Source organism: Pholis gunnellus, assembly GCF_910591455.1.
Source record: "Pholis gunnellus genome assembly, chromosome: 13".
Lineage (NCBI taxonomy): Eukaryota > Metazoa > Chordata > Actinopteri > Perciformes > Pholidae > Pholis > Pholis gunnellus.
In genome coordinates, this window is record NC_136540.1 from 18,376,740 (window position 1) to 18,394,440 (window position 17,701).

A 17,701-nucleotide genomic window follows, 5' to 3' on the forward strand; every position below is an offset into this window, starting at 1 on the left:
AGCTCACCTGTGGACGAAGGTCGGTCGTCCCAGCCCCATTGTGGTTGAGCTTGGGCTTGTCTGTGATAATCTCCCTCCGAGTGGACGGAGGACACAGAAGATGGGCGCTCCCCTCCAGCGTAGGCCTGACCAAGGTTAGGGGACTTGGATTTCCGGCTGTTGGCTTTGCTGTGCTTCTGCTTCCCTGTCGATTCAAAACAGGCAGAATGTGGAAATCAGCAACGTGATAAACATCAGATCCCTTCTGATCATGTGTCATTTTGATCATGTAAATTGGGCCTACCCATACTGGGTGACGGGTTGGCCTCCTGGCGGGCGTCAATGCCTGGGCCGGGTGTGTTGTTCATGGCCCCTAGTCCTCCCTGGTGGTCCTCCTGTCTCTCCTCCAAGTTGCCCATCAAGGCTTTGCGGATGATGTCCTCCAGGCCCAGGTTATTGGCCGGGTCACTAAATGAGTGATTCCTGGGGTTGATGCTGCCTACAAACCAGAACAAAAATATACAATGAAAAAGGAGACAGACTAGACTGAGGTGTTAAGTCTCTGAGTGAGTTTAACTGCTACTTACTTGAGGTGGTAACAGCAGGCAAGTTGAAAATCTCTGTGCCTGGTTGTGCGCTTCCTGCAAGACAATTTTTTGCTGTTGAAAAAAACTAAATATCTGACATGAAACGGAGTTTAACGTGATACAATGAGTCAAGATGTTCCTGTGTTATCACATGCTTAATGAGCTTGAAAAATGAGAAGGAATGAGGTAATTACATACAAATGTCTTGCGTGCACACATTTCAGCAGAGTTTGTTACATTGTCTGATGCATGCATGTTGGTTTGAAGGAGGAGGATAAGAGAAGACCCACTTACCAACATCAGAATCACCGCCACCAGAGTTGGAGTTCAACTTACGAAAGATCTCCTGCTTCTTTGATTTCACCAATGGCGAGGTGTTCTCCAGCTTGGTGAAGAAGGCTGGCAGATAGGTGACATTCCCTGGGGACCGCGAGTCATTCCTTCAACCAGACAAAGGGTAAAAAGTCAAATAGCAAAGGAGCAACTGGGGCAACAAGCTCTTGGCACAAGGCCCTCTCAGCCCCACTGGGATGTCAAACGAGTGCTGACAGGGGGGAACGTTCTGCCTGCTGGCCTCCATACAAGAAATAGATTTACAGTCTCATATATCAAATGTCAGAGCGCCAACAGCAAAATAACTTTAGCATCAAGTGTAGAAAAACTGGTAATATTCACAACATCATTACAGCTGACAATACATTTACATTTCAATTCATACAAGTTGCACACTTGTCTACATTTTATTGTTATGAACTACTTTCTTAATTAACATTCAAATTGTGTCAGTTACTATATTCCTACAATGTTAATATCAATACTAACTCTGAATCAATTTTAAGCTACAGTATTAAGAGATATACTGGCTTATATAAATACTATGAACATCTTGTAAACAAGCATAATTAAAGTGTTTAGTGATGAATTCAAACCAGATGTATTTTTAGTTTAGAGGGTATGATTTCATTTTTGTTTCATAGAAGAAAATAAGTATATGAAGTGGAGTATGGTTTACATTTTTTACTACCATGTCATTTGCAAGTGCCTTCATCATTTCAAGTGTTAGTTGTAAAAAAAGAAACGTTATTATGACAACTCTGAAATCCCGTACCTGATCTCGGAGTTGTCAGCCTCTCGCCTCTGGGGCGGAGGCCCGATCGCCTCCTGTTTTTCCATGCCTTGGTAGCTCTGTGGTGGAGAGATGGGTTCATAGTTCTCCATCTGCCTGCCGCCTCGATCTGGAGATTTACCCGGCCTAGACAGGGAGCAGAGAGAGAGAAATTGTTGACAGGTGAGTAATAAATTAGATTCACTATGATCATTTCAGGGTTAACAGGCTGCTCTAAGTACCTGGATCTAGGCTTGTCAGGGGCATTCTCTGGGGAAACTCTGCTGGAGGGTCTCTGGTGGTGTGAGGCCTGAACCTGATTCTCAGGACTGTAGCGGCTGGGCATCTTGGCTCGCCCTGAAGATGGCACCGCGCTCTGGAATGTGGCCGAAGCTGAGGAGGAGACAGGAGGAGGGTCCTGATTCCGGGCGAAGTCCTGGGTTATAATATGCTGCAGGACAGGGAGTGACCATAAAAACAGGTTAGGTATGTATGGTGGGTTGATAAACATGGTAAATCTAGTATGTGCCGCAATACTTTTATTTAGATTCCCCAACGTTTCTTACCGAAATGTGGTCTGCTAAGGTCATGACCTTGTGAGTCTTGGGAACCTGGGAGTAGCTCTCAATCTGAGAGGGCGGGGGCTGCTGGGAACTGGGCTGTGGTGGCTCCCCTGATTGCCGGTAACGACTCATGTCGTAGCCCCGCATGCCAGCTGGTGAAGGTTGACAAGGGAGAGAGCGTAGTTGTTTTGAGACAGTCAGGGTGAGGTGTAGAGAGACAGGGAAGAGCTAATACACTGTATGCCAAAAACAAATGATCCACATTTGTTTGCAGGAGACAGTAATAACTTCAAGTGGAGTCTCGTGACAAGACTGATGCAAAGGAATGTAACTGAAAGTCTCACATGACAAGGTCAGTGGGGTAAGTCATTTCAGTTACAGTCATTTACTCCATTAGCCAAGCAGCTAAATTTAGCCTTCACAGCCAAATCTGTTATATGTCCTCTTTGACTTGAAGCACAGAATCTTTGATACGATCTTTTAATGAATTGAAACGTTTTCGCTATACTACTTACACGAGAATATCATATGCTCAAACGGAGTTGGGGTGTTCATACTTGCTGCCTGTTGTTGCCCTTCCTCAGGTTTGTCCTGTTGGGGCTGGACTGGGGAACTAGCAGGGCTTATCACCTCGATGGCTCCTCCACCGGTGTTGTCGTATCGACTGGATGACACTGCAGGACAAGTACGGACCAAGAGTTACTATTAATGCTCAGCAAAGGACGCAATCTTAAGCTTTGGTCATCTTCTTCTATAAGAATAAAGATTAGATTTAAGGTTTAACTCCTATGTGTGCTTGTCCACTCAGCTGCGTTGCAGTGCACGTATGAGCAGTTTGAATAACATCAGCTACTTCTTAATCCACATGTGTCCAACACACTCACAGCTGCTAGAGGAGTCAGAACTCTGAGAGCCTCGCTCTCGCGAGTCTTTGTCCGAGGCTATCTGCCGTGTGATGATGACATCGATGAAGTTCGCGGCTGTGATAGTCGTCTTTCCACGAGTCCGAAGCTCCTCTTCGATGCGGGACTTTGAGGTTTGAGGGCCCTTGTCCTTAACCCCGGCTCCAGGGCCCTCAGAGTAAGCTGGATGGGGCTTACCCCCTGGCAGAGACATAGCGCCATATGGTGACTGCATGGACCGCCTCTCTGCCTCCTGCTGCTGTTGTTGTTCGGAGAGGCTGGCCGCTCGCCGGGCTGCAGCCGACGAAGACATGTCGTCATCCCGGTCGTGTTTGCTCTCCTTCACCTTGGCCACATCCATCTGCGGGGCAGAGGCAGCGGCATCCACCAGAGCAGCCAGAGCATCAGCTGCAGTACTGTAGCGAGAGCCACTCTGTGCTGCTGCTGCCGACGCTGCCGCTGCTGCTGCTGCTGCTGCATGGGGCCTGAAGAGTAAAATAAAGAGATGAAGGACCATATTTCCTGATGAATGGGTTCGGTTAAAAGACATGCAGTTTGAAACACGCTTATAACTTGAGCACAAACCCTCATGCATAGATGAGCAGACATTTTACAAAGTGAGCTCATCTAAGTGTCGGTTGAGACTTACATTAGAGCGGTGATGACACTCTTGCCCTGGAAGATGCTAGGCCGCTGCTGAACCACGACATCCTGCGTCCTGAGCGAGGGAGAAACGGAGTGCAGATAACCTCGACTTCCTGGCCGTCCTGGCTGCTCTGGTCCACCTGATACACACACAATCATGAAACATTGAAACAGTGGGTTTCAAAATAAAGTGCCCAAGAGCAGTTACTGTTTGACAATCATGGCGGTATTAAGATACTCCAGGTATACGTTATACATAACATAGTAGGGGGGAAACGGTTCTGAAACCGTCCGTATTCTGCGGCATCTCAAAAGGTAATGACTTTGATTTGAGATTTTCACGACTTTTAAACAGAAACAAAACTACTCACCTCCACGGATGTATTCATTGGCTCTCTCCCGCTCTCGTTCTCGCATTTCCCGCTCTCGTTCCCGTTCCCTCTCTCGGTGCTCCCTTTCCCTTTCCCTTTCCTTTTCTCTCTCTTTCTCCTGCTGCTCCCGGTCACGCTGCTCCCGTTCCCTCTCTGCACTGGCAGCAGCTGCAGCAGCAAGGTGGGCTTGGTGGCCTGGAGACAACAATGACAAGACATCATACACACACAGATTTAAAACACACAGGGACTCAGCAGGACGGATCAGGCTTCCTTTAGAAATCTGAACCAAAAGGCCTTGCGAACAACTTCTGAATCTTTCATATCATAAGCATGGTAATATTCTGTCTCAGGAATATTACCATATTTACAAAGAAAACCTTTTTGTGAGAAATCCCTCCCAGTGTGATTGCATTAAGACTCGACTTGATCCGTCACTGGACAAGCAGAGCTGACCTTTGACGCCTCAGGCCAGTGCAGGGCTGCACTCATACAGAGGTGTGAGGGAACACAGAGATCGTGGCAGGGTAGATAAGGGAACACGTGTGGGGATGGGAAAGGGAGGGGTCCTCACCTGGCGATATGGAGGTTGGGTTGAAAGCCCTAGGAGGGAAAGGGGGCTGAGCTCCAGGGAGGTAGATGCGTTCCAACGTGGGAGTACCTGTTCCCCCAGGGTGAGGCAACAGGATAGTTGGAGGCATCTGGGCTAGATCAATAATCCCTTTTACAGACAGAAGCAAAGGGCCAACGGTGAACAACAAGAACCGATCCATCAATTTGTGAATGTATGTAACACCGTATACATTTAGCTGTAACCCACCACCTTCATCTGATCAGTAAGCAACAGGGCTGCAAAGGGAGTGGAATAGTGGTCAACTTGGATGAGGCAACCAATCAGCAAATGGAGATTTGGATGACCATACCCAATTGATAAATTGAGTATTGCAGCCCCAATACTAAGAGCAAATCAGCTCAATTTGACCAGGTCATTTGCTTCTGGGCGTCTGGAAAAGGTAGCCACTACTTCACAAGCACACAGTCTGCATACTACAGCCCCACCCTCCCACGGCCTCTCCCCTGCCTGTTGTGGCAGGTGAGAGAGGGTCAGATGGTGTAGGTCCGTACCTCGAGTCCCGGCTGCGTAAGGGATAGCGACGGGCTGTTCCCGTGGCGACAACCCTCGGGCCATGTCAGGTCGGATGACTTGCATCTGCTGGGAAGTGATATAATCGTTGAAAATCGTCTGCCGCGTGTTCTCCATGGTGTACAGCTGGTAGGTGTTGTGGTAGCCTGTTGGAGACGGCTGCCTGGGGAACATGAACGCTGTAGCAGACGGCGGGAGGGAAAAAAAAACAAACATAAAACATATGAACAGAAGGCTCACAGATACCGATCGCCACTGCTGACGTCAATAGCTGAAAAAGATCCCAGCCATGTAGTCCCTATGATTTAGAGGGCCTGAGCTACTACCTTCGTCAATTTACTCAGAAACAAGGCTATTATTGCTCTGTTTGAAGTTATTGTGGAAAGGATATAAACACTGTACCAGGATCCAGCCCTCTGTGGAGGGTCATGGCCATGGCATGGTCGAGGTGTGGAGGCAGGTGGGGTCTGTACACTTCCTCGGGTCCAACGGGCCGGTGGTGGGGGTCGAAAGGGCTGTGAGAGGCTCCAGGGTGAGGGTCACCACCCGACACTGGGGACTTGGCTGGGACACTGTCCCTGTGTGTCGGGGTAATGGCACTCTTTCTTTCATGAGCAGCAGATTTCACAGAGCTCATAACACCTTCGTAAAAGAGAGGAACACACAAGGCTCATCAAATGAGTTATTGCTTTGTTGAACAAAAACTTAATATCATCTCCTGACAGAAAAAGAAACCAAATAAATGTTAACTTAATGCCCTCAGCACTGGGTGCACATTATTCTAGCAAATAAGATGACCTGGTTTAGCAAGATAAATGCCTCAATACATTTTGTCTAGCTCTATAATTGTTGAATTTAGAGCCCTGGGCGAGTAATGAATGGCTGAAAACCATAAGTTCCATAGTTTGTAAATAAAATGGTAATATACCCTCTGGTCCACGCCCCAACATGGGTGATCCTCTGGACACGGGATTGGTGCTGTAGTTGACCGGGGTCCTGCGAGCGTTGGCGTCCTCGTACATGCTGGGGCTAAGTTGGGATTTGTTAGCCTCCTGGTGTGTGGAGCGCAGGACAGAGGCGGTGGAGTTGACCACGGTGTGGCGTACCGCCTTGCTCTCCTCGTATTTGGCACGTTCCATGGCCTCGAGCTGGGGCATGCTGTGGGGGAGCTTAGAGGGACTGGTGATTAGGGACTTGACGTTGTGCTTGATAGTAGACTGGTTGAGAGGGTGAATCTGGTAAATGAAAGTAACAACAGGTCAGTCATCAACTCATCACCAATATCATAGGTTATTTGTTTATTTAGCATATTCATATATCAAAAGGTTTGCGGTAAAATACAGCCTCAATATCAAAGCCATTAATATGGTAACGTGTTCACTGGACTGATCTAAAGAATGGCAGTAGTCAAAAGTCAAATTGTCTTACCTGAGACATGGAGCCCTCCATAACCCTCCTGTCCGACAGGTCAGGGGTCTTGCAGATGTCCTGGCCAGACTGATCCTGTCTGGGGATTTCGTGAATGGAGCGTCCCATCTCTTTGATAGTATTGACTCCCTCATAGGGCTTGCCCTTGCCGATGCCCCCTTCGAAGGAGCGGATCGGTGGGCTCTCTCGCTTTATCTGTTTTCCATATTTCATGGCATCCTCATAAGTCTCTGCGGCGGTTCTAGGTGTTCCTGGAAAGATATGAAAAGGTATTACTGCCTTTTATCAGAATTTGATGCTACTTGTAAACGTGGGTGATTTATGGGACTGTGGCTAGCTTTGCAATGAGCTACCTTGCATGATAGATCCCGTGATCAATGGTCTTTCCTTGGGATCTCCATGTGGACCTTCTCTGGGCGAGGCTCTGCTGATCAACCCTGAGAAACAAACGAGCGCAATCACTCTCCTGATACAGGACAAACAAACCATGACACATCATGTATACACACACACACACACACACACACACACACACACACACACACACACACACACACACACACGCGCAGTACCCTCAAATGGAGCTCCTTCCCTTCCAGGGTGTCCCCTGCTCATGGGTCCCTCCATCATGTCGTAAGTGCGCTTCAGCTCATGGCCTGTTCTGGGGCTGCGGGTGTTTTCCCTGGGGTTCTTGATAGCTTTTGAACACAAAAATACATGATGAAGTTTGTGTGCTTGGTAAAGGAACACCAGCTATAATTATTTGCTGTATCAATAATCAAAGCACTTACCATCATACGAGAGTATGTGACCACTCTTGCCTTCATAGATGACATGACCTTTAGATAGCTGCTCTCCCCTTGCCTTGTCTGTGCTGCTCAGGTCCTCTGTGGCCAACTTTGTGATCGTGCCCTTCAGGAGGTCAGCAGCAATGCTGGACTGGGGCAGGGCCGGTGTGCCCTATTTTGTAGAGAAGAGCAAAGATATAATGAAACATAAAAAAAGCAGAATCACAGAGCCTCAAATATTGGACCACTGAAAACCGTCACTTGTCTATTTCACAGCAAAAATCACTGCATCCATTTATTACCTGAGTGATTGATCCTCTCATTGTCAGACCCTCGCCCATCTTTGCTGGGTTGCCTCTGCCATCCTGTATGGATGGAACTGCAGAGGGAAAAAGAAGAGTTTAAGTAACAATCTCAAAGATCTGTCGTCGAATGAGGTAACACAGAACTGATTACAGACGATGAAACTTCAAAAACATGTGCAAAATAAGTGTTTGTAGGTTACGAGCTTTAATATAATGGTTGTAGCTTTAAGGAACAGTAACTGATCCAGTTCAGGCTCAATGACAGTAAAGACACCGCTTCCCATAAAAAACCCTGGTATCTCATGTTCATGTGATCTTTAATTAAAATATTATTCTCATGGCCATGTTCTGTCTCTCTCTGTATGGATGAATTTATATAACTTGACTTTTTAGTCATCACAACAACTGCCAAACAGCATGGATATTTTAAGTGTGCCATGAGTGATCCATCTATTTTTATTAATATGTTTGAGCTTGCAAAAAAGCCATTATTCAATAAAAGCTTGATTTAGCGAAATGCTATGATGCAGAGAGATAAAAACCTTACAGCCTTCAAAATATAGTAATCCCTCAGAGGTGTCGTTGAACTAGGCCGGGTCGGGACTTAATGTCTAAAGCTGCTTCAAGCCTACTCTTAGTAATGTGACAGTCCGTGTCCTACCAGGCTTGTTAGGATCCTGCTGCCGAGGCAGACCCAGAGAGATGGAGCCCACTGTGCTCTTCGTCCCCTCTGGCCCATAGACAGCGTGGGACGGCAGGTATGTGCCAGGAGTTCCCTGGAAAAGCAGGAACAAAGATCACATTTCAAGGTCAGGTCAATGAGTTCATGTAAACAAAAAAGTGGTGTCGAGTGAAGTTGATATTCTTTTAAATGTTTCAGTTATTCATTTATAAACTGAGGTAAATTATATGATACCAGCTAATAAACACAAAGTCTTAATTTTCCTGACTAATAGACATTTTACTACGGCCTAGTTACTCGGGATACGTCTGTGCTGACTGTTACCAAGAGATCACGCTGTCAGCACTATGATGCACAAGACACAGGAAGCTTGTTCCATCTCTGTCCGAGCTGTGGTACCAAATAAACCTATGTAACAATGGTCAACGAAAAAACAAGACAGAGCAGACATGTTCATTGCTCCTTTCCATTCCTACAAATATCATTTTGTTTCATAAAGAATCATTATTCTACCTGGCAAGTTCAATGGATGACAATTGTATTACTTATAATTTTACGTATTATTTATTCAAAGTTTCTTTTCCAATATTCTTTGACAGACTGAAAAGAATTATAGGAAATAATACTTATACAAGACCTGCATCCATTTTTGAGTTGCATCCATTTCGGTGTCCCTTATCTCCGGTAAGTCTAATGCAAAGTTCTGTGTCTTTTTAATTTATGGTCCATAATTTTCTCATAATATATTGGAACATCAACCGCATCATAAAATGAAGCGCGTCTGAATTTAATGATTAAAAGGTTCTCTGTGGAGTTTTCTTATAAACAAATAAAAGTTGATTGCGTTCAGTGTTACTCATAAAAACACTTTGTGTATCCTTGACCTTTAGCAAATGTGTTGTATGCATTTCCTTTCTCATAAAACATTTGCAAAAAAACAAATTTTCAAGTATTTCTAGTATTGTTTATATTCATGTTAACATGCTTGGAATATTGTGAAGCCATTTGCAGGAACATGTATCACATAAAATGTAAACGGGGACCCACTCATAAAAAATTTAAATTAAAAACCCCATCTCCATAGCACTACTACAAGAAACTCCACAAAGACCCTTTAAGGTTTGTCCTCGCTATGGTGGGAATGTCCGTGGTGTGGGTAGTAAGAGGACGATTGCTGGGTCCAACAGTACACCACATCCCCTTGGGGTCTTACCTGTGAGATGGAGCCCCCCTGGATGAAGGAGGGCTTGTCCGTGGGCTTGGAGGTTGGAATGAGCGGAGGAGGAGAGGGAATGTTCGGAGGTCGACTGGGTCTGGTGAACGTCACGCGGACTCCATCTGGCATCGTCTGGACCAGCTGGTTGGCGGCAGGGTGGAGGACTGTTGGGAATATGAAAAAAATAATCTGAGATGACGGCTCACCAGCCAACATTTGAGGATTAGATACCTACCTAAACAGCACAGTAGTAAAAACTTTTTGCATACAAAAAACCCCAGAATATCTGCTCACGCAGTAATATAGATCGGTCCACTAAATGCTTCTGCCTGCCAGACACCACAACTTCAACCAACCCAACATAAGGGTTCCATTAAGCGCCATTTCCCGTCAGCACTGAAGACCTCAGTTACTAGTCTGTCCTCAACTTGAGGTAACCTTGGCCCATGTCTGCTGTCTGATTTACCGTCTCCTGGGAAAGCTGAGTAAAGAAAATGGATCATAACGCACAAACACTAGACCGGGAGTAACCTCCATGCAGGGAGTGCGCCTCATGCTCTGCACTCTACAAAATCAAAAATGCAAATGGTTGTGTGAGAGCTCCTCCAGCGGGGAACGGACGTCACCATCCTGCTGGCTCATACGGGGACAGACAGGAAAACAAGCAGCTCTATGATAAATTTATAAATCCTTGTTGGAGGGAGACTGTGTGTCAAACATTAACATTCATGCTGCAGTTCACCATCAGGGACGCCCTAATTTGTCAGGGCATGGGATGTATGTTTGCCCCAAATGGCAAACAAGAAAAGCTATTGTTGTCAAACTCAAGTAAAAGTCCAAATGTCATCTCCAAACCGACAACAGCTGTTCCACAGGAAATGTTTTAGGCACCCTAGTTTGGTGGACTGCACCCCTTTGGCTTCCTAAAGCAGAAGCAAGCCTTTGCTGCTGTCCTCAAACCATAATTCTTGAAATATAGTAAATGAATGTGGATCTTAGAAATAATGAGAAACTATTTTGCCAGCAGGATCGTCGTCAGACTTCTTAATAGTTTTGATGCTACTACTGTTCCCGTCATACATTACTTGGCTGTTGTATCACTATAAAATCCTTGCAAGTATCTGAAAAACGTCCCGCATGCATAAAATCTTGGGTGATCCGCTTTCATTCAGTGTCTCAACGGCAATAACAAACATCCTGTTTAAGGGGAGCATAATGATTGTGATGGGCCAGGGGAGGAAGCTCGCCATACATGTTTAAAAGAAGTGAAGAAGAATAGGAATTCAACTGAAAGAAATCTTATTTGATGATAAGGGTCTCATTACAGTTCATGGTGCAATAGTGCGAGAACATTAAAAATGTGTATAAAACAGGTAAAAGGTATTTCTAGCCATGTGTGCTCCTTTATGTTGAAGTGAGGAAAAGGATTTCTGGTGATCCATTTTCTAAGTCTGCTTTAAATAGCTTTCTCTCCTCTGTTCATGACTTCAGAGCAGGAAAAAAACAAATGTTGCTTTATAGATTAAATATAGTTATTCATCATGATTAATTGGGACGTAATTACAAAGGTGTGTTTTTGTTATGCATTTATGTTTTTCCCATTAAGTAAACGGGTTAGAAAAAACTCCATTATTGTCGCTGTGCCATGTCATCATATTCACAGCAAATGGGGCTCAGGACATGCGACATGCGTGAAAGTGAGGAGATGGAGAATAAATGACTGTCGGTGGTTGACTAAGCCAATACAAACACAAATGGTGCTTTCTGCCGTCTTCTTAGTCATGGACGTGTGACTAACAACAACAACAAAAGAAAGCTGGTGATGGCAACTGTTGACAGGCAGCGATTCACTCCCCACCTCAGCCTCTTTGAGTCAGAATGTTGGACAAAAGCCAAAATTCGGGGTGAAAGAAGCGAGCTAATGTTTTCTCTGTGCACGAGCGAACAGACCAAAAATGACTCATGCATTGACATAATCGCCATATAAAAATAAAATCACCAACCTCATCTCTAGTATGAGAATATAACGAGAGAGCCGGCTCATGATTGTTTGACTGCTACCGTACACGTGTACAAGTGCAGGGATACCGGCTCTGCGTGGCCTCGAAACACACATATCCAAATTAGTTTTTTTAAATGTAAATTAAACCAAAACATACTTTACAGAAAACAGCACATTGTAAAAATGTTAAAATACTAGAAAAGCATTTCATATTCCTCGACAGAACTTTGGCACAAGTTTCAAAATATACTCCTCATGTCAGCCAACATTGACTAAATACATTCAGTACAAGAACGCAATGTGTGAACATGAACCTTTGGACAAGAGGAAATTGAACCCGACTTATCTAATGCACAAGTGCTTCAAAACACTGCCAAACCCCGATTTATGACAGGATTAAAAGCTCCACAACAACTCTGCTACAATTTCTAAGGTGTAATATGAAGGAACTTTCTCAAAAACAATATATAGACTCATACAAAAATAATCCCAGTCAATTGTCATTTATGACCAACTAGAAGTGTGCACCCTATGCCTGTGTTTTCTCTTTTCTTATTATTTTGCTTTGTGCAGCCCGTCAAATACTGACGCTTGTCACGCGTCTCTGAGGCTGATACGAAACCGCAGTGAAACAATCAGAAAATAACATTTTATTTCTCTGGCTCCCTGCTTTGTACCTCTAGCTTCAAATAAAGACAATCAAGCAACTGTATCCAAATATAAAAACAGGCTGTGCTGTAAAATATAGATATCTGTACATGTCAAAGTGAAATACAAGAGGGGCTCAAACATAAAGCATACTGCAGCCCAAACGACAGAACATTCTATTGCCAAGGGAGTCTAAAAAGTGCCTCCATTGTCAAACACAATAAACTCAATGGGAGACAGGAAAGCCTTGTTTGTATCAGCAAGGGAAGGGAGGAGGCAAAGAGGGAAGGAAGGAGGAGGCGAACATGTGTGCTTTTACCTGGTGGCACACTGTAGCGGGAGGCATTGGGGTCAGGCTGGGGGGAGGCCTTGCTCAGCTCCCTGGGGGAGAGTCTGTAGGGAGAGCCTGGCCGACCAGAGTGGACCTCCTGGTCCAGAGCAAGCTTCATGTCATAAGGCATGTAGGGTAGGGGCTTACCTGCAGTACACAGGCACAAAGGACAAAGGGAAGACAACCACTATTAAAACAAGAACGCAAGGTCACCGAGCATCGCGCTGAATGGACGTCTCTGTACAACTAACACCGCCAACTGGACACACACCCGCCGACACCTTTGTAATAAATAGCTTTGTGTCAAAGCTCAGCTGCTCTTCTCAGCACCCTGACTAAAAGGTGCTAAAAGCTTTGCAAAAAATCATGACGCAACGTAGTCTGCCAAGTGACATTACCACGCTCCCTTCTGACACTAAGTGGCTGACCTATGCCTGACAGCCCAGAGGCAGCAAGTCCCCTTTTTCATCCAAAAGGCATTTCAAGCGGGGCATCAATGAGGATTTCACCTCTGAGTTTGCATCACATCTAAAACATGCTTTTCTCTTGGCTCCGGCTGAACCACATTACGACCAGATCACCCTCAAAAGTGAAAAATGAATGGGGCCTAAGAAATGCATTAGCTAAAAATACTCCACTGCTGGCAGCGACAGGGGACGAGGCTGACGGAGCGATGAACAGGATGAGGGAGCGATGAGGACAGAATGAGGGTAGTTTTTGTTCTCTTACCATCTCTGTCTATTACGGTGGGGCTGCGGGTGTTGAAGGGCTGTCTGCGCTCCAGGTCTCCCTGATCCTGCCTCTGCTTCTCCTCTTGGTGCGCCGACTCGTGCACTGCTTTGATCTGGTGTTGCAACATGGCGAAGCCACTGATGGGCACACTGCCGGGGCCAAAAGGGCCGGGCACCTAGAGAAACAAAGGAGGGAAAAGGTGTTGTTGTTCCATTGCACAGAGAGCCCTAATGCATGCCCTGCCTCCGTGCCCGTCTAAATGGATAAACCTGAAGCTGTGACTAACCATAGGTGGGATGTTAGCAGCCCGCTGTTGCATCTGCTGGATGTTGAGTTGGGTTTGCTTGGGCGAGGACACCAGCACAGAGCCTGGAGGGTTGAGCAAAGTAGGCTTGTCCATGGAGAATATTCTGCAGAGGCACAAAGCATAATATATAAATGTCACACTCAAAACCATAAGCATGTACTGTTCTTGTCAACCGCAATTATGTACACAGAACATGAATTACATGAAAACACACCTCTGTCTTTCAGGCTCCGCTTCCACATCCTCGTCAGCACTGCAGGTGGCGCTGGAGTCATTATCCGAGTGGAGTTCCCTGTGCCTCTCGCCGTGATCTCCCTTTTCTCCTCTCTCCCTGATGTCAGGCTCCATCTTGATCTGAACCTCTCCGGACTTCATGTCCACGTCCTGAGGTTCAGTTTTGGGATGCACTGAGCCTGCATAGGAAGCCATCCTGGCCTTTTCCTCCTGAGATCCAGTCTCACTCTCGGGGCTTTTCTCTTCCTTGACACAGAGTCCTCTGTATAAGGGCTCCAGGGCCTTTCCATTACTGGCCTGACCTTTGTCCTGGTCAGAGCAATGAGCATCTCCTGCAGTGCTGTCTGCCCTCTTGGAGTCGCCAGACTGAGAGGGGGAGGGAGCACTCTCTGTGTCAGAGCTGTTGTCACCGCCTGAGGAAGCATGAGAAGATGAATTAGTACAAGTCAAACAATGCATGAAACTGAAGACGTTTAAGCCCATTTGAATGCCTTTTAAGAAAAAAGGACTACCTAAATAAAACAATTCTGAAAATGACAATAAACGAAGGTCAGTCAAGACCCGAATCTACCGACGGGTGATCCGTCATGTAGAAAAAGCCTCACTTAGAAGACCGATTGTATCAGGATCGTGAAACAAATGATCGAATCAATGATTAACCCAAGACACCACAAAAAAACTAAAAAGTGGTATACAGGCTCCATGTAATAATCCAAAAAGTTCACACACTTCTTTCTTATTATCTGGACTTTATCCATAGTCACGTTTTGCTTCAGCACACACGTAATTGACCGTTTGTATTTAATCTAATCTATGAAGACTTTTTGTTTAATTAATGATCTTACTTCATACCATTTAAGATTGCCTAAACTAAATCCAAGGCCTCAAAGATACGACAAAACAGACTTTCAAAATACACAAATAATCTAATAATAATAAATCTAATAATCTGTTCTTTTACACTTGAGTTGAAGCATCTTAAATGTCAACTGCATAGACATGAGACAAAAGCAACACCCTGAGCGAGCTGCAATTTAAAAAAAGGGATAAAAAAAATGAATTCATGTCTGAACATCATACATCCTGAAGATAGAAACTGCGTATTTTTTAAAAATCTTCCTGCCTCTGTTGGTTTGCCTATTGTCTACCGCTGCAGTTGTTGCCATGGTGATGGCAGTCCAGATGGTATGTCTATGCAAAAACAATTTGCAGATGCATTTTATGTATCAAACCAAAATCAGAGAAACACGGCAAACATTACAATGTTGGTAAGAACACTTGAACAGAGCTGTATGAATGCCTCCTCTACAGTCTGATGTACATAATGTGAGATCAACAGGCTGCTGATCACGGAGACCTCTAGAGCGCAGTTTGGGTTTCCATGGAACAAAGACAAAGTCAAATAAACATGACAGAAAACCTTGTGACCTCCCCACTGCTGTCATGTCAACTGGAGGCTGTTCAAATTACATACAAGTCTGCTGAGCCTTAAAACAAAAAGGACAGTCTTACTTTGCTGAAATCCTTTTAGCAAAAAACTATTTCCTTATATTGCACGCTATCTTTTTCATAGGGGGCTGCCTTAATCGTGTGAAGATAAGGACCTCTGGAGAGCAGGGAGGCGGGTAGACAGGCAGCCTCGCTGGATCAAACAAGTGGACCGGTACTTTGTGTTCAAAGAGCAGCCTTTGTTGAGTCTTCAAAGCCAAGAATTGTTATGCAACAGGCGCCCATGTACTCAGAATTGGTTCATATCTTTTATCTCCACCTCTCCCCCTCTTGCTTCTTTTCATTTGATCCTTTTTTTCCCTCTCTCATTAAAACTACAGTCAGTAGAGAGCAAACCAAGTGCCATCAACTCAAATGAAATCCTTACACGACAATTCAGAGGGCATTCTGGATCGGGTTTCCCGCTACTTATCTCTGCCCGCTTTACTTAACTATGTCCAAAACAAATGTGTTTGGGCATCAAATCTGCGTGTTTGATGATGAACACGTGCTTCCTATCATCCATCTCTCTGACCTTCACTGTCATCTGCGTTGTCGTCATCGTCGTCATCGTCAGGTGACGCTGTGGCTAGACCTTCACCTTGAGACCTATCAGCACGAGCCCGCCGTGTGTCCTGGGAAACAGAAAGAGGAAACATTTTGCATTCGTGCGTTGCTGTTACAACAGTTCAATGAGCAACCATAACAGAAAGCGGAACGTCAAATAGCTTACCTGCTTATGCTGCTGGAGCAGGTTGTCCAGGTTGTGACGTCTCTTGTAATTGAAATAGAAATTCTTGCACTGCGCCTCGCTTTTGGTGCCCACCATTTTGGCAATGGCTGTCCAGTTTCGCCCATGCTCAACCAGCCCTGGTGCAGGACAAACAGACAATTCAGCATGAAGGACTTGCAGCCTTTAGACGCTTCGAAAGAATACAACTTAACGAGAAGGTGAACACCTGTCAGGTGTCGTGAGCTAATGCTCTATCAGACTAATTACAGTAATTGTAAGCACTTTAAATGGGATTCAACTGAAATGATCTAAAGGAACAGCAGAGTGGTGAAGCAAAGCCATCAAAGCCTGATTGGGCATCATGATCATCTGATTGGACATCATGCAATACTTCTATTACTCATATTTCCAATTATGCTGTATTAGTGCCATTACTATGATTCAAGAAGATGATCGCAATGCATTCTCAACAGTCTCTCTTCCGAGTGGAAAGTTGCTGCAGTTGCTAACATGATTGACTGCAAACCTTTGGTATTTCTGTGAAATGACCCTCTCCTCGGTTGCTATGGTTTTGCTGTTGGTCTTGCCCGTCCCGATTAACACTGAGCTGTGCACACAATCAGCTTTGATGGTCTCGCTAAACTTTGAAACGACTCTGTCAAGCTGCGGTGAACTGGAAGACTGCCATTTACCTTTGACATCAGGGCTTCTCCTCTCTAAATCCTGTGACCCCTGTGACCCCTGCCCCCCCCTCCCCTCCCGGCTCTACTGAGACGAGGAATACTGGCAGCTTGACAAATCACCAGAGAGATAAAACACAAACCCCCATCACTGCTCCAGCTAAATGAGAGGATGGGGGCGTTGGGACTTTTCGGAGTGACTCATCTTTGTTTGGAGTAAAAAGTGATGTCCTTTGTTTTGACCAGTATGGTATCTCCATCTAGCAGCCATAAAAAATAGGCATGAAACGCTCTTGCACATAACGATCGCTGTCAGCAGGAAAGAATCTACACTGTTACAAAGTGCACCTAGATGTTTAATAGCACAGCTGAGCACCGCACACAACACATTCAACAAGAAAGAGTTCTCACAAGTTGTGGCACCCTTCACTTAAATGTCTGAAGATAAATTCACACTTGGCTGCTCAAGCGTCTTCACAGTTACATTTGTTGCATAAATACATAAAATAGTTTACCATAGCAAAGATCTACCCGCGCAGGTTGCGTCCTTGAGAGAGCAAAGAAGACGTTTTCATCTTCTTTTTGTTATTTTGGTTTGGTAGATACTTGCCGCAGGCAAATCTAATGATTGTAAATGTATTAAGGAATAACTTCCAAGGCCACCTTTGTGAAGCTCATAACATTCAATGTTAAGTTGTAAGAGAGGAGTTGCATCATTTCTTAACTAGTATGTGTTCTATTTTGTCCAAATAATGTGCTTGCAACAAGCACCTATGTCTGAAGCCCTAATATCTCCAACTTCCCTGAATACCAGTATTTGACCATAATATC

The 17,701-nt window shown here is 45.1% G+C and overlaps 1 protein-coding gene across 4 annotated transcripts in view; it reads right to left on the reverse strand.

Annotated features, from left to right (window-relative positions):
• The window catches only part of ncor1 (nuclear receptor corepressor 1), a 50,943-nt gene that overhangs the window by 3,162 nt on the left and 30,080 nt on the right, over positions 1-17,701 (reverse strand). The window contains exons 18-45 of one of the 4 annotated variants that reach the window (XM_079171713.1): positions 16,191-16,327; positions 15,993-16,092; positions 13,950-14,382; positions 13,715-13,838; positions 13,426-13,603; positions 12,685-12,843; positions 9,713-9,879; positions 8,479-8,593; positions 7,815-7,891; positions 7,516-7,684; positions 7,297-7,422; positions 7,078-7,161; positions 6,725-6,975; positions 6,225-6,531; positions 5,699-5,938; positions 5,278-5,475; positions 4,727-4,873; positions 4,153-4,347; positions 3,786-3,921; positions 3,119-3,621; positions 2,792-2,908; positions 2,238-2,386; positions 1,914-2,122; positions 1,675-1,818; positions 861-1,006; positions 567-620; positions 284-478; positions 8-184 (exon numbers count right to left, since the gene is read on the reverse strand). In XM_079171713.1, the coding sequence (XP_079027839.1) occupies positions 8-184; positions 284-478; positions 567-620; positions 861-1,006; positions 1,675-1,818; positions 1,914-2,122; positions 2,238-2,386; positions 2,792-2,908; positions 3,119-3,621; positions 3,786-3,921; positions 4,153-4,347; positions 4,727-4,873; positions 5,278-5,475; positions 5,699-5,938; positions 6,225-6,531; positions 6,725-6,975; positions 7,078-7,161; positions 7,297-7,422; positions 7,516-7,684; positions 7,815-7,891; positions 8,479-8,593; positions 9,713-9,879; positions 12,685-12,843; positions 13,426-13,603; positions 13,715-13,838; positions 13,950-14,382; positions 15,993-16,092; positions 16,191-16,327 (5,037 nt within the window). Of the gene's footprint in view, positions 1-7; positions 185-283; positions 479-566; positions 621-860; positions 1,007-1,674; positions 1,819-1,913; positions 2,123-2,237; positions 2,387-2,749; positions 2,909-3,118; positions 3,622-3,785; positions 3,922-4,152; positions 4,348-4,726; positions 4,874-5,277; positions 5,476-5,698; positions 5,939-6,224; positions 6,532-6,724; positions 6,976-7,077; positions 7,162-7,296; positions 7,423-7,515; positions 7,685-7,814; positions 7,892-8,478; positions 8,594-9,712; positions 9,880-12,684; positions 12,844-13,425; positions 13,604-13,714; positions 13,839-13,949; positions 14,383-15,992; positions 16,093-16,190; positions 16,328-17,701 lie in introns of all 4 variants that reach the window. The other 3 variants (XM_079171712.1, XM_079171715.1, XM_079171714.1) reach the window with 3 other exon arrangements.